Source organism: Salminus brasiliensis, chromosome 2, assembly GCF_030463535.1.
Source record: "Salminus brasiliensis chromosome 2, fSalBra1.hap2, whole genome shotgun sequence".
Lineage (NCBI taxonomy): Eukaryota > Metazoa > Chordata > Actinopteri > Characiformes > Bryconidae > Salminus > Salminus brasiliensis.
The window spans coordinates 41,142,585-41,161,780 of record NC_132879.1 but is presented as its reverse complement, the minus strand read 5'-3'; the positions used below and the strand labels follow the sequence as shown (position 1 = coordinate 41,161,780).

The 19,196-nt window shown below is 38.9% G+C and overlaps 1 protein-coding gene across 5 annotated transcripts in view; it reads left to right on the top strand.

Moving 5' to 3' along the window:
* The window catches only part of ptprr (protein tyrosine phosphatase receptor type R), a 48,543-nt gene that overhangs the window by 23,130 nt on the left and 6,217 nt on the right, over positions 1-19,196 (top strand). Inside the window, exons 3-12 of one of the 5 annotated variants that reach the window (XM_072672744.1) lie at positions 6,363-6,476; positions 7,399-7,548; positions 9,886-9,996; positions 10,735-10,815; positions 12,309-12,664; positions 13,832-14,021; positions 14,365-14,449; positions 17,245-17,324; positions 18,605-18,742; positions 18,830-18,940. In XM_072672744.1, the coding sequence (XP_072528845.1) occupies positions 6,363-6,476; positions 7,399-7,548; positions 9,886-9,996; positions 10,735-10,815; positions 12,309-12,664; positions 13,832-14,021; positions 14,365-14,449; positions 17,245-17,324; positions 18,605-18,742; positions 18,830-18,940 (1,416 nt within the window). Of the gene's footprint in view, positions 1-6,362; positions 6,477-7,398; positions 7,549-7,581; positions 9,619-9,885; positions 9,997-10,710; positions 10,816-12,308; positions 12,665-13,831; positions 14,022-14,364; positions 14,450-17,244; positions 17,325-18,604; positions 18,743-18,829; positions 18,941-19,196 lie in introns of those variants that run through there. The other 4 variants (XM_072672743.1, XM_072672746.1, XM_072672745.1 and 1 more) reach the window with 4 other exon arrangements.

Sequence of the window (19,196 nt, the reverse complement as noted above, 5' to 3'; positions counted from 1 at the left end):
GGCATTTTCCTGCTGTTCCAACAGAGAAACCTAAAAAGGAACATCCTCTGAATTATAGTGGGGGGAAAAAGTTTATTTAGTCAGTTACCAATTGTGCAAATTCTCCCACTTAAAAAAATGAGAGAGGCCTGTAATTGACATCATAGGTCGACCTCAACTATGAGAGACAAAAGGAGAAAAAAAAATCTGAAAATCACATTGTCTGATTTTTAAAGAATTTATTTGCAAATAATGGTGGAAAATAAGTATTTGGTCACCTACAAACAAGCAAGATTTCTGGCTGTCACAGACCTGTAACAACTTCTTTAAGAGGCTTCTCTGTCCTCCACTCATTGCCTGTATTAATGGCACCTGTTTGAACTCGTTAACAGTATAAAAGACACCTGCCCACAACCTCAAACAGTCACACTCCAAAGTCCACTATGGTGAAGACCAAAGAGCTGTTGAAGGATACCAGAAACAAAATTGTAGACCTGCAAGCAGCTTGGTGTGAAGAAATCTACTGTGGGAGCAATAATCAGAAAATGGGAGACCTACAAGACCACTGCTAATCTCCCTCGATCAGGGGCTCTACGCAAGATCTCCCGTGGGGTCAAAATGATCGGTGAGCAAAAATCCCAGAACCACACGGGGGGACCTAATAAATGACCTGCAGAAAGCTGGGAACAACGTTACAAAGGCTACAGTCAGTAACACACTACGCCGCCAGGGACTCAGATCTTGCAGTGCCAGACGTGTTCCTCTGCTTAAGCCAGTACATATCCGGGTGTGTCTGAAGTTTGCTAGAGAGCATTTGGATGTTCCAGAAGAGTATTGGTATAATGTCTTATGGTCAGATGAAACCAAAGTACAACTGTTTGGTACAAACACAACTTGTTGTGTTTGGTGGAGAGTGAATGCTGAGTTGCATCCAAAGAACACCATACCAACTGTGAAGCATGGTGGTGGCAACATCATGCTTTGCAACATCATGCTGTTTCTCTGCAAAGGGACTAGGGCGACTGGTCCGTGTACATGAAAGAATGAATGGGGCCATGTATTATGAGATTTTGAGTGCAAACCTCCTTCCATCAGCAAGGGCATTGAAGATAAAACGTGGCTGGGTCTTTCAGCATGACAATGATCCCAAGCACACTGCCAGGGCAATAAAGGAGTGGCTTCGTAAGAAGCATTTCAAGGTCATGGAGTGGCCTAGCCAGTCTCCAGATCTCAACCCCTTAGAAAACCTTTGGAGGGAGTTGAAAGTCTGTGTTGCCCGCCGACAGCCCCAAAACATCCCTGCTCTAGAGGAGATCTGCATGGAGGAATGGGCCAACATACCAGCAACGGTGTGTGCCAACCTTGTGAAGACTTACAGAAAACGTTTGACCTCTGTCATTGCCAACAAAGGATATATAACAATAAAATAAAAGTATTGAGATGAACTTTTGTTATCGACCAAATACTTATTTTCCACCATTATTTGCAAATAAATTCTTTAAAAATCAGACAATGTGATTTTCTGAATTTTTTTCTCATTTTGTCTCTCATAGTTGGGGTCTACCTATGATGTCAATTACAGGCTTTTTAAGTGGGAGAACTTGCACAATTGGTGACTGACTAAATACTTTTTTCCCCACTGTATTAATCCACAGACACACAGTGATCTCCATTCATCCTATCACGTCAAACCTGAGTCAGGAGCTGCTTCAGTCACATTACAGTGTGGTGTATTTAATTGTTACTTGCTGGAGCTTATGAAAAATATGAAAACATCAATTGTGAACATGGTGAATGATGTGTGCCCCAGGGCATGCAATGTAGTACATATAGTACAAAGCATAAAAAACCAAGAATAATGAATATAAAAAAATCCAAAATTTACATTTTTAAAAACAGTATGTCATGGATTTTGTCTATACTTCTAAAATGGCCGACAGTTGTAAAAACAAAATTAAGACTAATTACAGAGAGAACAGCTATTGTACTGTAACTGCATAAACTGTATAGTAACACATATCTGATTAAATTTTGGTTCATAATGCATTTGTTTTTGTATTTTATTCATTTTTATTTAACCCATTTTGTGAAAATATCAAAAAAGATCATGGCGTTTTTTCAGATGCCTGCCTGCCTGCCTGTAAATTTGAAAGAACGCTACCTAGTCTACCTTTGTGGACATGTGTGTCTGTGTGTGCTGTCATTATCATCTGCAATTTCATTTCTGTAATGCCCCCCACCCCCATTAAGTAGGTGAGTCATTGTGCTAAATCAGTCTCAGTGGGCCTCAGGTTCAGGCAGAAGAGCTTGTCGGCCCACCCGCCTCCCACTACCCTCGGCTCCGCACAGCCCCGCTACCGCTACTTTACGCTATTACCATAATGACTCTAAATTTCCACTGCTGTATACAAACCTGTGCTCACAGCAGGAGGTAGAGGTAGAGAATGCTTGTTTGGCTGCAAAAGAAGTAGCATGGAAGCCACAAACGGACAAATATTTGAAGTAGGAGCTGCATTGCATTTCACTGAAAGAACCACCAAGCTTTTTTAGAACATCGAGGGAAAGGAAAGAAGCCAGTGAGCTGGGGCAATAATCAGAAAGAAGACAAATGGTGATTTTTTTTCCCGCTTTCCAGATGTGCATGTGCTATTGATTACTCATCCTAAGATGTTTCTCAACCTTGCAAAGTGATGTCAGATTGCAGGGACACCATTTATGATTTCTATGTAGTGTATGTAGTCAGCATTCAAGATGCTCCACCTGAACATGGTCTCATTCTGGACCCAGGAGTATTGAGGACAAGATGTTCAGCAGGCCCTAAACTAGTCTGTGGAGATTCGGTAGTGCTAAGTGAGCAAGGCTTGGGAGGGTGGGTTCTGAACTGTTGGTGGATGGAGTTACAAAATGATGGATGATGGAGACTCAGTCTGTCTGCATCTCATGGCAAGTCTATGAGGTGAGTGTTCAGTAGACATTTCATTTAAATCTAGTCTCTAAACTTAGTTTGTATTTCCTGACTCTGTTCATGTTCATGTGGGGTTTCTATTTCCTGTGGTCTTTAGATGTTGTGATATGTGTTGTTTGGTAACTGAAGCTCAGTGCTTTTTCTGTTTTTGGAATTGCTCTTGTGGATAATTAACTTTTAAATTAAAATGTAATGCTGTTTCTGCTTATGACTTTCTCTGTTTTGTGAATATACAAATATACATATTAATTTAATGTAATTTATATTAATATGTCTGATAGTGTCTTGCTGCTGCTTGCTGCTGATTTCATTTTTATACAGAATCATCTAAGCAAAATGCATTTTGTTTTGTGTTGTTTTTTAGTTATCTAAGTAAATTGTGTTTTTACCTGTGCTTTGTCTCCACTTTGGTATCATGCCCGAACACAAATATATGCTTCTTCATGTTTGTTCTGTCCTAGAGGAAAATACCATTTCATGGATACACCCTGTGCCATTTCTTTTTTAATTTATAATTACACTGCATGTATTTACTCTGTATTATTTAGTTTTTTGAGCGGCTGCAAGCCAAACTTTTATCAAGGTAGCTTACAATGGTGACCTCTGTGCAAAATGTATCAATATTTTGTGCAGTACCTGTATTTTTTTGTGCTGTTGTTTTGTGTGAATTTGAGATAAATGTCACTTTTTAAATCTATTCTCATATTGAATTGTATCAGTAAACATATGACAACCTATACATTAAGATTATATCTGAATTTCAGGGAGAATTAGTTAAACAAAGTTTCAACATTTTTTGAAATCCTGCATCAAATAGTATTAGCGATATTGACCTGATACCGACCTTGAATATTACACTATTGTCATGACTGGCTAGATCAATGACGGGTGAACACTCGCAGGGACGGTGCGATGCAAGACTTTAATAAACCAAACAGGGGTAAACACAAGAATGCAGCAATAACACAGGGGATAATGATTGATACAATCGTGTCAAACGAACATGGGCAAAAACATGAAAGCCACCTGAGGCTGGAGCTAGGCGTGAAGGGGCAAAGGGGTAAGGCTAAACCAAAAAAACACTGGCAGGGCCAGCGAAAGAAACAAACCCCACGCTCGTCAGGCGCAACTAAACTTACTTGACGTGAATAGGAGGTTAGGGATTAGTCGCTTAAGGCGACCATGTAGAAACCAGAGAAGCGATATGCACATGAGCTTGACGGACTCTCTCAGACGTTCTCGTGAAGACCAAAACTTAGACCAAGGACATCACAAACGAAACGCCAACCCTCCAGGTTGGCTTAGCAAGTGTAGACAGGGGTGGCATGGCTAGGAAACGTGGCATGGCTAGGGAACGTGGCATAACTATGAGCTACAGGAGGGGTTAGCCCTTCTCCACCAGCATCTGGCCCCCCAGCACCCCGGGGCCTGGTGTATTGGTTTCTCAGAAACAAGTCTCTGCTAAGACAACAACTTAAAAATTTTGATGAGTCCTTTGTCTGTGTGTGTGTGACAGAATGTGTGCATTAATTTGTCTGAATTTTAAAAGAGGTGCCTTAAGGAAGTGAGGGAAGTTAAGTGCTAAGTTGCTGCAGCAATGTGGGCGAATGGTGTACACTGCAAGATCTGCTGTGTGACCTCTGATTCCCTCAACTTCTCAACCTCTTTCTAACCTCTGAGGCTGCTCATTTCCTTACACAATTTCGCCTTTCAGGCTAGCTTTGCGAGTGAACCTACAGAACCAAAACCACATAAAAATACATTTAATTTCTGCTTTCTGTCTTTTCAGCACCAGTTAAGTCTTGTTCTCTAAACGTTTACAAGTGGAGTTTCTATCGAAGTGTTTTGTGGTAAACAGAATGTTATCATGCTAACTAAGCTAATGCTAACCAGCTTTTCTCTCCTGATTCACACAAAGGGTGTTTTATGTTTACACTACCTCCTTTCTTCTGTAATATAAAAAGGAAATAAAATGGATACAACTTTATAAACAAGTCTGTAAGGGGTGGTTCCTCACTCTTTTTGTTGAGGGGCAGGACTTCAATAACCATATCCATATCCATAAACCGGCGCCATGTTGTGCATTATGAGAACTCCCATTCATATTTTAACCAGTGGCTGGTCTATGTTTGGATGTCAGTGTTTGGATGTCTTCGCTTCAAATGTTTCATGTTATGTTCATATTACAACAATACCAGTGTCATTTGGAAGCAGACTAAGACTGGCCTGCTCAGGTAGACTGGGTCTGCTTATTTGGTATGCTGGGGTTCGCATAACAGCATTTTAAATATTTTAGTTTGACCAAACCTGCTGAATTTAACACACCCTTAGCTCAAACTCTGCCAGACTTTGTTGTAATTTGTCTTTTACTGCACAGTGGGTGAGACATCTTTTACCTCATTTGTCAGTGGAAAGAGGCCACTACACAAGATGGATGTACTTTATATACTAGTAATTTGAATTGAACAAATTTAATCCAAGGTTAATACAAGAAGTGATGATACAAACAAATTAAATTTTGCAAGAGATGGTAAGACATGTCAGAGTTGTCTAATTTGCATAATTTAAGCAAGTAAACGCAGTGACTAAAATGTTTGAAGCTGCTGGTGGGTGCTGTTTTTCTCTGCTGCTTTTCAGGCCTTACACACTGACATGACTCTCTCAATAGCACCTGACAAGTTCCATTTGTGACATTTGATGAGAGCAAGGCTTGTTTCCATGGTGACCCATCTCTCTTGTCTCTCTTTCTGTAACACTCTGCTTCTCTCTGTCTCCATCTGTAAATCTCTCTCTCTGCTGCTCTCTACTGCAATCTTGTCCTCTTACTCTCTCCCTCTCTTTCTCAAATCAAGTTTGTTTAGATAGAGCTCTTTTAACTATGCACATTGTCACAAAGCAGCTTAACAGAAATCTGGGTCTGAGCCCCAAGTGAGCAAGCCAATGGTGATAGTGGCAACAACAACTCTCTCAGAGCAAGAAGAAAGAACCTTGAGAGGAGCCAAGTCTCCAGTGGGGAACCACCTCTTCTCTGGTCATCACCAGAGAGCAAAACAAATAACAGCAAAAACATGAAATGAAGAAATCACATGGACACACAGTAATGGAAGAAACAAGTAAGGAAATAGAAGTGAGTCTAATACTACACAGAAGTGTTTAGATTTAATCATTAAAAACCAGAGAGAGTGTTAGAAGACTTGTGTGGTTGGTGTAGTGTAGTGGATAACAATGCTGCCTTCCCCATGGCAGGGTTCAGTTCCCTGGCTGGACGAGCACATGATACACTAATAAGAGTCCTTGGGCAAGACTGAGTCGAATATAAGTCGCTCTGGATAAGCCATATATGCAAATGTCCTATCAGGGGAGAAAGGAACTAGATTTGTGATTTCTGTCTGTCTATCTGTCTCTCTCTCTTTCTAAGGCTCTGCAGGTGGATGTAAGAAGGTTAAATGTAACTCTTCTGCGTTCGTTTCGTGAAGGTGTGGCCACTGCCCTGGAAATTTCTCCCAGACAAGTGCACATCAGCCGCCTCAATGTAAGAACACATGCTGGATTAAAGCTATCTATACCAACCTCTCACCCGAAGTTTGATTGCTTAGCTTTGGTTCAAAATAATTTCCAGTTATGTTTGCTTGATTGTTAAATTCTTTCAAAATTTCAGTGAAAGAAATGTTTATATACTCCTGTATGCCTACACACTTTATACACTGCTTTGTTGCATATTGCTTGCTATTGCATGTTAAGGTTCAGGATTCCATCTTGGTGTACTATGCCAAAGTAGTGACGTTCTATTATACACTTGTGACTTAACTTAACCATAACTTAGTAACATTGTTATGAAGGTAAATGCATACTCAGATATGGTACTGGTAAGGGTATGGGATTGAGAACTGTTTAAGCAGTTTTCTGAATGAGTGCTTTTAAGTATGCCTCATACATTTGCTTCTTTGGATTTACTGAAGTTGTCATAAGCAATCTTCTTCTGATGGTGTCTTTTGTTACTCTGTTATGGACCGTACAGTATTGCTACAGTACTAAAGGACATGGGCTACTTTATGTCTTTTGTACAATGTTAGTCACTAAGCATTTAACTCTAATGCTGTATTTAACCACTTTGAATGACATTTAGATGATGTTTAGATGATGCTTAGATTGTTTAGCAACTGTTAGCAATCTCTGTGACTGAGACCACTGTTCTTCCTGTGGTATTTTTTTTCTTTTTTAAAATGTGCTGTCATAAGTTCCCCCTCTGTTTATTAAGAGCTGTTTATTGTTTGTCTCTCTTTCAGTTTTGACACAGTTTATCTTCTCGTGTTGCTTTTTGTTTTTTATTTTTATAAACCATTTATTTTTTTTATAAACCATTTATTTACACTTTAAGACAAATAGTAATAGTGAGATTAATGCCTATGTGTGTCTTCTCCAAGCCCGTTATATCGCTCTCTTCTGTTATTCAGGAGCAGAAGAATGGCATTGAGCTGTATGTATCGTCAGACAGAATGGGGGTGTCTGAACCTGTGTCTTCAGAAGAAGTGATTCGCTCACTCAACATCAACACACTCCATCATAACCTTAGACCCTTCGGCATCACTGATGTGTCCTCTGAGGTGCGTTTGAAGCTCTTCTGTGATTTGCACTTGACACACTTTTTCATCCCAGCACCCTGATGATTGCACTGTTGCTCTCATCTGTTGTGTTTGAAAGCATAATGATTGATAAAAAGTGAATAAAACTCCTTTTAGATAATATAAATAATCTTTATAACCTTTGTATTTTGTCAGAAATATTTATGTGCATGCTAAATGAAAAAAAAAGCAAGGTATCTATTGAATTTAATAACCTGTAAATCCCCATTTTGTAGCAGTGACCTTGACCATTCCTTACTGAGAATATTGAGGTATCTATTGTATCTATTGTATCTGTTGAATTTAATAACCTGTAAATCCCCATTTTGCAGCAGTGACCTTGACCATTCCTTACTGAGAATATTGCATACATCCTTTTACTTTTTTCACACTTTATGTTGAGGCCTTGTGCTAAAATAAAATTTAGGAATACTATTTTTTGTAATTCATGCAATTTATTAAAGAGGAAAAACTACAATTTTGCATGGACATAAATATTCCAATTGTTTGAGATGACACGTATAGTTCTATAGTATATGACATAGCTTTGGGGGGCTCCCATTTCTCATAATCATCTTGTTTCTACACCTTGATTTGAGTGCACCTGTAGTAAAAGAAATTGTTTGAACATGATTTGGAAACACACTATATAATGTCTATGTCCCACACACTATATAATGTCTATGTCTCACAACTGACAATTCATATCAGAGCAAAAAACAATCCATTCAGAGGAAAGAACTGCCTGTAGAGCTCAGACACAGGAATCACGTATCTGGAGAGGGCTACAACATTTCTGCTGCACTGGAAGATCCCAAGATTGTTCCTGGATTGATGGGCAGCAACAATTTCTTCTCTAAGATCATTGATATTGCCTTTCTTCCTTGACACATTGTCATCATACCTGAATGCTTCAGACCAGCAAACTGACAAAACATCTGCTTTCATATAAGTGGTCACACTTGCTGATGATCAAATAATCAAGGCAGTTTGATTAGTACCTGGCTGCTACTCACCCTCTTAATTCAATTAATAGTAGCAGTAAGCAGCAAGAACTTAATTTTTCACACACTGCACAGTAATGTCTTGGTCAGCAAACACTTTATGAATGCAGGCTCAGGTCTTATCAGTGCACAAAGATGTATGATGCAGTGTTAAGTTGTTAAGTGATCACAAATAGGATTGTTTCTGTGATTTCTGACACTGTTGACATAGTATTGTCAGTAAAAATGGATGAAAGTGTCTTCTGTAGCTACAACAGTAGTACCAGTCTGGCTTTCTTGTGTTTTTTGTTTGATTTCACAGATAACAGGACGATGTGTTAAAAACACACATTAGACACCAAACTTGTCTTAGATGCTTTACCATTAACAGCTTTAACATTTAACCACCTATCTATAAAACGTGTTTTTTATTTCTCCTAACCCTAAACTTGTCCTAACCTTAAATGTAACCTCAGCCCAAAACCTTATCCAACCCTGGTTCTACTTCTAGCCCTAACACAGTGTACTGTCCAAAAAAAGGGACACTAACTATATCAGAATTGTCCTGCAACTTTTAATTTGAAAGTTTAGAGCTCGAGATCTGTCATTTTGGAAACTCAGGGTTTGAAAGAGGCCATTTACCCCTTAATTAATAGCCACAGAGTGATGGTGGTGTTATGGCGAACGATAGCACATGTGCAACTTGCCTGCTCTCTTCCGGGGTTTGTCTTAAAATGTTTTTGTGTGCTGTGGTGCTGAGGTGTGTCTGCAGGTTACTGTGTCTTTGATTTAGGGACAGTTTTTGTTGTGTTTGTGTGTGTGTGTGTGTATTTCTGTGTGCATATGTGTTTGTGTGGTGTTGTTGTGTTGTGTCTGGGCAGACCTATGGGAGGAGACTGCCTCTCTCACTCAGAGAAATGTCAAAGTAGATTTGCCTCTTGAGTGCAGCACTTGTTAATCCTTGCATCACCTGCAAACGCAGACAGCACCCACACTGAGCACTAGTGGACTTGTAGTGCTCAGATGCAAGCCTGGACTGGTCGGGCTTTGCTGGACGCCACTGCTACAGGTGAGCTAGGAGAAGACAGACACTGTTACAGTCTTCTCTGATGGGAACTGTCCGTCAGAGAACTGTCACGTTAGAGGTATATTAAGCCTAAACTCTAGCTTACACATCTGTAGGGTTAATTACCACAATTGTTGTGTACTTGAACATGTTCCCTTTCATGTGTCACTGTCCATTTTGATCAACTGTACAATACAAACGCAGCAGATAGAGGCAAAAAATGCAGGTGTATTCCTGTAATGTCCTCTTCTCTCTCTCTCTCTCTGGCAGAAGAATGTCCTTCAAGGGCAGCACGAGCGGGACAACTTGTGGAGCAAAGAGGGCTTCTACGCTGTGGTTATCTTTCTCACCATCTTCATCATCATCATCACCTGTTTAATGGTAGGTCTCTCACTTTCACACGTTTCTTGCTCCACTACACAGTAAGCTGACTGATTCACCTTAATCAGGATTGAGGGTTAGGACAGCAGATTAAACCGCCTTCTAGAAGTGTATGTGATGGTGAAGCCCTCAAGTAGTTGCCTAACAAGCTGAATATCCGCCTACACTTTGCACCTCAACCACTTCCTGCTTCACATGAATAATACATGTCAGCCTCAAACATTCACAGGCTTTGGGCTTAAATCTAAAATCCTGCTCTTGAGGGAATTTACCAATATTTATATTTGCACTCTCTACATTTGGCAAAAACAGACTTGAGTCTATGAAGCAGCATCACCTGAGGAAACAGGATGGAATGGGGAGAGTATGATAGTAGGGGACAGCACATTATAGTAGGAGAGTTAAACAGAAGGGGTGATTGAGAAAACAAGATGATGCAAGTCATAGTGACGATGAGGGCCCGAGAATGGTAGAGAGTGAGAGACAACGGAAGTGAAAGAGAGAAAAAGGAAATGAGCAGTAGTGTTTGAACGAGAGAGAGTGCGCTCGCAAGAAAGAGGAAGTTCGTGGTAGGGTCTCTTCTTCCTCTGCGGTGCTGATGCGCTTTCGGCGTGCCTCAGATGCCCTGAGAGGATCAGCGCTTACCCCTTTTTCTTTCTCGTTCTCTTGTACTAAAACGGACCGCTCTCATTGGCGGATCTTCACTCTTGCAAGTGCTGTAACTTCTTAACAAGCCAGGCTGATGACATCACTCTCCTGCCCCGACTGGTCGAGGAGCTGAAAGGAGTGATTATCCCGTTAAGTTGTGAGCCAATCAAAGTGAGTTGGGAGCCTAGAGCTGGACTTAGGTTGGGGTGGGGGTTGGGGATGGGATTGCCTCGGTGTGTTTTGACAGTTAATAGCACTTCTGCTCGCTTTGAATTATTTATATCAGGAATCATGTATGTTCCTTAAAAAGGTTATTCATGTCTAAAGTAAGGCATTGTAATGTGTGTATTTATAGCACAGTATATGCATGTCGGGAGTAATGTATAGGGTGAGTTCAGGTAAAGTGGGGCAAATCATCTTTTTCGTCAAAAGCCACCTTGAATAATTAGGGATACCTATTATTCAGCATTTTATTTATTGGCCTTTGTTTTAGGCATGGCCATACTTTGAACTTATAGCATGTGCCTTATTCATGTCTAAAGTAAGGCTTTGTAATTGATATAGTCATACGGACTGTTGGAGGAGTGCTGAAATCTTTTAAGCTTAAGCGTCTGTGGAAGCACTCTGCTAGATGAAAGTTCTGAATGAGTCTTCAAAATTCAGTTTTATTTTAGCATTGCTTGCATCAAAGGGAAAAGGAAACATTTGTTTACTATAAGTTACTGTAAGTTCCTTTGTAGTATTTATGCCTTTACAGAGCAATTGCTGTAAGTAATTATTGCTTTGTGAAAGATTATGCACAAAGATAACTGCTTTGTGGAACAGTTTTTGCTAAACAGGATATTTTCAGTTGTACAAAAGTAGAGCTGCAGGCATAGTATTTTTTAAAATGTGATTGAATCAAAGTTAAAGAAGTGATAAAAACAAGCTATAATTATGTAAGTCAGACACAGTTCATTCCATGACCAATTATATGTATTGTGCTTGTTTACTTTTCCCCTCTCGTTTTTTCATATTGTCTTCTAGAAAAGAAAAGATCATTGGGTCGGGTTCACCAACCATTCTTAAGAGGAAGTTTCTTCTAGCAGTTTTTACAAAGATTCTGACATTCATCAATGTTTTCCTATTTTAGATTTGTTCAATGTATAAGGACAATGGGCTCAATTATTATACGAGCACAGCTGCAAAAAAATTCTGCTGTTTAATTCTGCACGCTTTTTGCAAGAACAAATTTAAAAATGAGGCCCAGTGTTTTCTGATTTACAGTATTAATGCCTTTTTAAGACATTTGTTACGTTATCACAAGAAGTTATTATATATTTATACTTTTAACTTACAGGTAAACACTTCTCACAGTTTTTTTAAATGTATTTTTTCCCCAGATGTTTTATTTTGGATAATAGTATGCCCATGTAACTCATTTCACAGCCACGGAGATCAGAGATCTGATGTTGTGAAATTAGATAAGATCTGATTATCACTTCCTCTGATAATGTTTTAATCTCCCCATCCTGTGTATAAACCAGCAGCATGTGCTATTCAGTCAAGACATATTTGGTGTCTGAAGTTTCCTTCTTTAGTTTCGTTACCACCATGTGACACACTCTTCTCTATTATCTGTATTAACCTCAACTAAACTGGCATGTTCTCTCTCTCTCTCTCAGGTGCTTTACCGTCTGAAGGAGAAGGTTGAGTATTCGGACCGGCAGCTAAAGGGGCCAAGCGTGCTCGGTCAGGACGTCCACTTGGCACCGGTTGCCGTGCATGGAGCTCAGCCGCCCCTGAGCCAGACAAGCAGCATGGTGCAGGCTGCTCCGGCTCCCAAGCCTGCCTGCACCACCATCACCCCTGCAACCCCCGTCACGACCCCCAGCCATAACCCCAGCACCCCATATACACACGCTAGCACAGCTGTGTCTGTCCCCCACAGCCCCCCTTACCCGGTTGTGCCTGACATCAAACCCTGCCTGTGCACCAGCCCCTCTCCATTTAAGATGAAACCCGCCGGCCTCCAGGAGAGGTGAGCAGCCTGGTTTATTCCACAATCAAAGTGCCATTACAGTGCATTTTATGTCATGTTCAGCATATTGGTGTTTATCACTAAATATACAAAAAAATGGCAGAAAAAATAGGAACTATTTTACTGTAGGAGAATATAGGAGATGTTGTTGGTAGTTTATTGAACGTTCATTATTAACTTTATTGTTCTAATATAAGATGTTTTGTGAAAAATGTTTGAAATGTATGAAATAATTCACATTCGTTTTCCTAATCCTATGTCTGAGGATTGCTCTTTTAATTATGCATTGGAGCTATCATGCTAAAATAGCACCAGAACTCAGATGTCATAGATGTACTCCTCTCCCATCTTCCATTTGAAATCTCTAATCAACAAAATGGTAGAAGTACTTCTGATCAACAGAACCAACAAGGACTTTCCAACTATACTGGACCAGAGGAGGTGGACCAGTACACACATCAAAAAGCTGCAATGCTGCATTGAATCCACAGACTGGTCCATTGAAAAGGCAACAAACATTGGGTGTCATTGGACCTTGCAATAGGCTTATCCCAAGCTTACCTCAAAGTTCACCAAGGCTTGGTTTTAGAAGTCCTGGAAGGTCTACAGCGTCTAGCGTCTCTACTGGCTGGTTGTAGCTCTGCCCATCCCCTATATATTTTAATGACAAAAGCCATCTCCAGTGTCTAGTTCCAAAACTTTTGTGCTAATATTGGCATATTTTTTATTTCCCCCAATCAGTTTTTAAAACCTTATTCCGCTATGTCAATAACAGAAGGTGTGGTAACACTTAGGAATTAAGTGATTGACTACTTTTGCTGGAAGAGCCAAATTATTATTATATTATTTAACATATCATGCTGTTGGTTATATTAACATGTACAGCCAGTACAACCGAGTTTGGTATGTCGGATTTTAGTGTAAAAGGATAAATATAATCTAATTAGATGTTAACTAGCCTAGTTACTGTGATTATACCAAATACTGTTAAAAAAAATATATATTTTATTCATCATGTCATTCTTTTATTCATTATTCATACCTGAAATTCTATGACAGAGGTTTGGAATCAAAATCAAATTCATCCCACAAAAATGACAAAAGCTCGTCTAGGTCTGTCTATGCTTTTTGCTTTCTCTGAAATGCGTCTTAATGTGTTCCATCCAGGCGAGGCTCAAATGTTTCCTTGGTGCTGGATATGAGTGCTCTGGGCTCTGTGGAGCCTCTGAATTGCGGAGTGGCCACTCCTCGAGAACGGGCTGCCCAAGAGTACCTGCAGTCAGCCGGCCGAGCTCTCTCACGGCAGCATCTCCGAGATGTCACATTCAACACCCAGGCTCTTCAAGCTGAGTTTGCTGTGAGTGACACCATGACTTTGTTTTTCCAAAAGTGGTGTAAAAGTTATTTTGAGGATAAATTTAGGCAATTCAGTTTTACCAAAATTTAAAATAAGAAGTATGCCCAGATTTTTATGTGAAAAAGGTTTTCAGTATATATTCTTTAAATAATTCAAAATTATACCCAAATCAAATGGAGTCATATTTGATTTCATAATGTGCTAAATTATTTTCTAAAGAATCAACATGTTATCACATTGTTGTGAGGGAAGAGATTTACACAAATAAATCTCAGATTTATTACACAAAGGAAGTCCATGGTTTGGTCAAAAAGCACTACCTTCTGTTTGCATATTCCCCTAGGAAATCCCAATGAACTTTGTGGATCCAAAGGACCTGGACATCCCCAGTCATGGAACCAAAAACAGATACAAGACCATATTGCCAAGTTAGTACCTTGCAACCTTGTGTCGTCCTATTTCGCGATTTTGTATATCATGTGTCATCATCTACTTGGTATCTGTTTCCCTGGCAGTAATATATATTGCTGCTTTAGATGGATGGCCTGCCACATTACATCAATGGAACCTCCCTTAGTAATTACAATGCCAGAGCCAGAGAGAGTCAACATGATTAATCTCTGTGCTAGTGAAAAATCATAGCACATTGGCTTACTGACATATAGTCATGACTCTCTGCCGTAATTAGCCATGACTCTCTCTCTCTCTGTCTCTTTCTCTTACTTTCTTTGTTTCTCACTGACTCTCTCACTGTCTCTCTTTGTCTTTGTATATCTCTGTCTCTATTTCTCTATCCTCACTGTGTACTACAAATGAATATTGGTGCTAGTAAGAGATAACTGGATCTGCTAACCCCTTCATTTGCAATAAATTCTATACTAATAAAATGTGGTCTGATCATTTTTAAGTCATAGTTACCACATCAGCAGTTGTACTGCAAATTTATTTAATTGAACACATTAAATAAACATCCACAGTGCAGGCTAGAAAAAGTTGATAACCCCTTGAATTTAATAAACTGTTGACCTCGCCTTAGCAGCAACGTTTCCTGTAGGTACAAATAAGATTTGCACAATCTTTAGTTTATCAATATTCCTGGGATGCCTTGTCAGCAGCCCCAAACCATGATGCTCCCTCTACCATGTTTCTCTGTTGAGATTATATTCTGGTGTTGGTGTGCAGTGTTCTTTTTCATGACAGTGTTTTGCATTTGTGCTAAAAAGATAAATTTTTCTGTTCATGTAAAATTTTTCCAGAAGCATTGAAAACATCCATTTGGTCTTGGTCAAAGGTAAATGGTCTTAAAATAGGCCACAGTCAGTCGTGTCCTTTCATAAATACCATTCTCGCTTAGTGTTTTCTCAGTTTTGTAGTTTTTATTGATGTTACCATTGTGTTTTTGCAGGTTATTTAGGATAAGAATCACGCTTTATGAAGAATCACTATGCTTTAAGTATGTTATAGATACATCTATATTATACAGGAATTTGTTTGTTGTTAAGAGAGAACTTGTGGGTTATCAAACCCTGGTCAACCAATGCTGTTGTTGCTGTCCAACCTCTTAGCCAGTTACAGCAGCCAGTTTACAGAGGAAGGGCTGGATTCCCCCTATTGGCTATGTAGGTCTTGCGGTTAACAAGCTCTTCCTCAAGCTCTTACTTGAACAATGCAATTAGACTCAAGAACAGCTTGTTCCCTAAAGCTGGAAGTAAGGGACATTCACTCCATTATGTAATCCGCTGGCTAGGCTGCTTGGCTTGCTGACGGCTTCCGGTTTTGGGAACATATACTGCACTGTGCAAGCAGGGGACGGGTTCTCTTATCAATACGTGCAAGACACTATTCCTTCCGCTACTTTCACAGGCCTGATTAACTGTAAAAATAATAGGGGGTAAAAGTGGTTTGGAAGTGAATCAAAGCCTAAAGCCATAAACTAGTGGTTTTGGGCATGCTGATTTTTTAAATATAAATATTATACACAGGAAAAAGAAAATAAAGCTGTAAAAAGCCTGAGATGAATTTCAGGATAGTGTCTGTATGCAGCGTGTATCTATTTATGTGTATGCCCTGGAACGTCATAAGCTGATTCTGATCTTTGCCCTGCTCAAATAAACTGTGATGATTCACACTGCAGTTCAAAAATGTGGAGCCTCTTGTAGTATATATGGTTGTGGGTAATTTGTATTAAATTATAACAAAAGGAAGATTTAGCTCAGTGTTTAAGGTATTTGGGGAACAACATACATTTATCACAAGTTTATTATAAAGTAAGTTTATTAAAAAACACTGTAATTATGTTAACATATCAGTTTTAAATTTCTGCCTTAGGATTTTGAAATATGAGGCAGTATATAAATGATTTGGTAACTTTATCTTCATTATTCAACTTTCTGTCTTTTTAGAACCATCTACAGCTCTGTTTATCATGCTGGACACATCTTTGTATTTTACATGTCTGTACATAAACAACATTTGTGAATTTTAGGTTATTTTTACTGTTAATTATTCAAGTCCTGATATTGCGCAGGACAAGCATATCTGAGTACATGTAAATAGTTATATAAAACAATATTGTATTTCTCATATGGAAAACGTTAATTCCAAACTTTGCAATGTAGTGTATTTTATTCATTTTAAAATTAAAACATTTAAATCTTATTTTTTTCTAATTTGAATCACATTTTAGTTTAACCCTAACTTTTTTTTTTACAGATAGGTATACATACACCCACTTGTTAATTTAGTGGTACTGGAAGTTCCACATTGTCTATTAACATGCAAAGGCCTCGTAACTTCCTGTTAGTGGAGAGAAGGATGATCATAGGTTTACACACAAATGTCTGTTGGAGTTAGATCATCAGTTTAATCAGGTGTACACAATACAAATATAAATGTTTTTTGGGAGGTGCCACTTTGCCAAGGACCAGAGGTTTGAAGGAGTAACAGTAAGGCAATCAACCCCAAGAACACAGTACCAAAGCATGGTAGTGGTAACATCTTGCTCTGGGGCTGTTTTACTTCCAGTGGAACAGGAACATTGCACAAAGCTGATAGAATAATGAAGATGAAGCTTCAGATGTTTTTGCATAATTTCAAACCTTCTAGACAACTGAAGTGAGAATTGTAAACTATTGGTATGAAATTTTGTCCATTATAAATTATTATTTTCTTGTGCCAGTTCTCAATATTGCATCTTTTAATAATGTTGTTGCTTTTTTGGCAGATCCACATTCCAGAGTCCTTCTGAAAAGCAAAAATACCTGTGATCCTCTCAGCAGTTACATCAATGCCAACTACATACGAGTAAGTGTTGTTTACAAATTATGAATATATTACATTCCAACAGGCACAGTAATGTAGATTTACATTCACAGAATGCAATATTCTTAAATATAAAAAAACTTTGTCCTGTAATAATAAATATTAGTTGCTTGTCATCAATGAAATAAGCATTTCACCCTACAGTATGCAGTGATAAATTACAGGGAAGCTGTTGTGGACAGCTGTTTATTTTTGCTGCCATAGGCACTGCCCTGAAAAATAGACAGGCACAAACCACAGGAACTCATGAACTCACTTGTAATGGCCTATTGGCCTTCCATACAATAGAGCTACATCCTCCAGCAGGAAGTTTAATTTCTGTTTCAGGTTTCACTGCCGTGGCTTTATTCCGTATGGCAGGACCCCAACCAGGACAGTTTTTACAAAATACTTCTAGTCCTTTATGGGATCTGGTCCTGCTCATTTATCATCATATGGATTATCTTGTCAGTATACATTTCACTGTAAAATTATGCAACTTTCACTTTTACAGAAAAAATTGCATAGCCTTGCAGTGACCAGTTTCTTTTATGAAGCTTCACATTTGTGTCAGCCATATGCACAATAAAATATATTTGGTGTTTAGTGATGAGAATGTAATGAATTTTATGAACGATTTTATGAATGATAAATGAAGCAAAGCAAAATAACATGTATACCAATTATTTTACAGTGTTTAGCAAGTCATTGGAAGTTAAGGGTTACTGTCTCACACTGAAAATTTATGGTCTTTTAGTTAACCTCTTTTGGCAAGAATTGTGTATCACATTTGACATTTGATTAAATCATTTGATGGCGCCAATAGCTTTATTGCATTATTTAAGGTGTAATTGTACTTTTTTCCAACCCAAATGTTTTTCTTGTTTTCTCCATAACTCCAATATGTAATGGTATGCAAAGCCCTTTACCCTCTCTGCTCCTCGGGTGCTGGAGTTGTCTGCCCACCACTCTGGGTGTGTGTGTACTCACTGCCCCTAGTTCACTAGTGTGTGTGTATGTGTGTGTGTTTACTACCACAGATGGGTTAAATGCAGAGGACACATTTCGCTGTACAGTGTACACATTTTTAAATATACTAGTCTTTTGTGTATTTATTAATTTATTTTTTGCATATGTTTGAGGCCTGTACTGTATCTGTTTAGTAAATATGACTGTTGCTGTTGTTCATCCAACAACATTCTGCCAGATGCATTATCTATTATTAAATAGTAATGTATATATGTGACAAAAGCTCATGCCTACATATTCCTGCTCCCTCTAAGGGTTACCTGGGAGACGAAAAGGCTTACATTGCCACACAAGGTCCCATGATCAACACAGTAAATGACTTTTGGCAGATGGCCTGGCAAGAGGACTCCCCTGTCATCGTTATGATCACCAAGCTGAAAGAAAAGAATGAGGTGATGGTCTTCTTACTGCAAAACGTGTCTGTTTGCACAATGCTATTAGTGAAATTGTACTTACTGTGTGTAATTTTCTGGTCACAGAAGTGTGTTTTGTATTGGCCTGAGAAAAGAGGGATCTATGGGAAGGTTGAGGTCCTCATCAACAGCACAAGAGACTGTGAGCACTACACTGTCCGCACCCTTACACTCAAAGTACGTACTGCACTTTAAATTAAGATTTTCCATCAATTCAAAGCGGTCACTGCCAGACCTGAATTGTATTCCCTGGGGAGTTTTTGTGATAAAACAAGTAACTTAACTGGACAAATAGAATTCAATACAGAGAAAACTGACTACTGAAAACACTCTCCCAAATAATAATAATACCTTATTCTATAACTGTCTGACTGTTTTTACAGTGATCTTTACTGTTTATGTATTACTTGTATTAATTTGTTTATTAGTTATT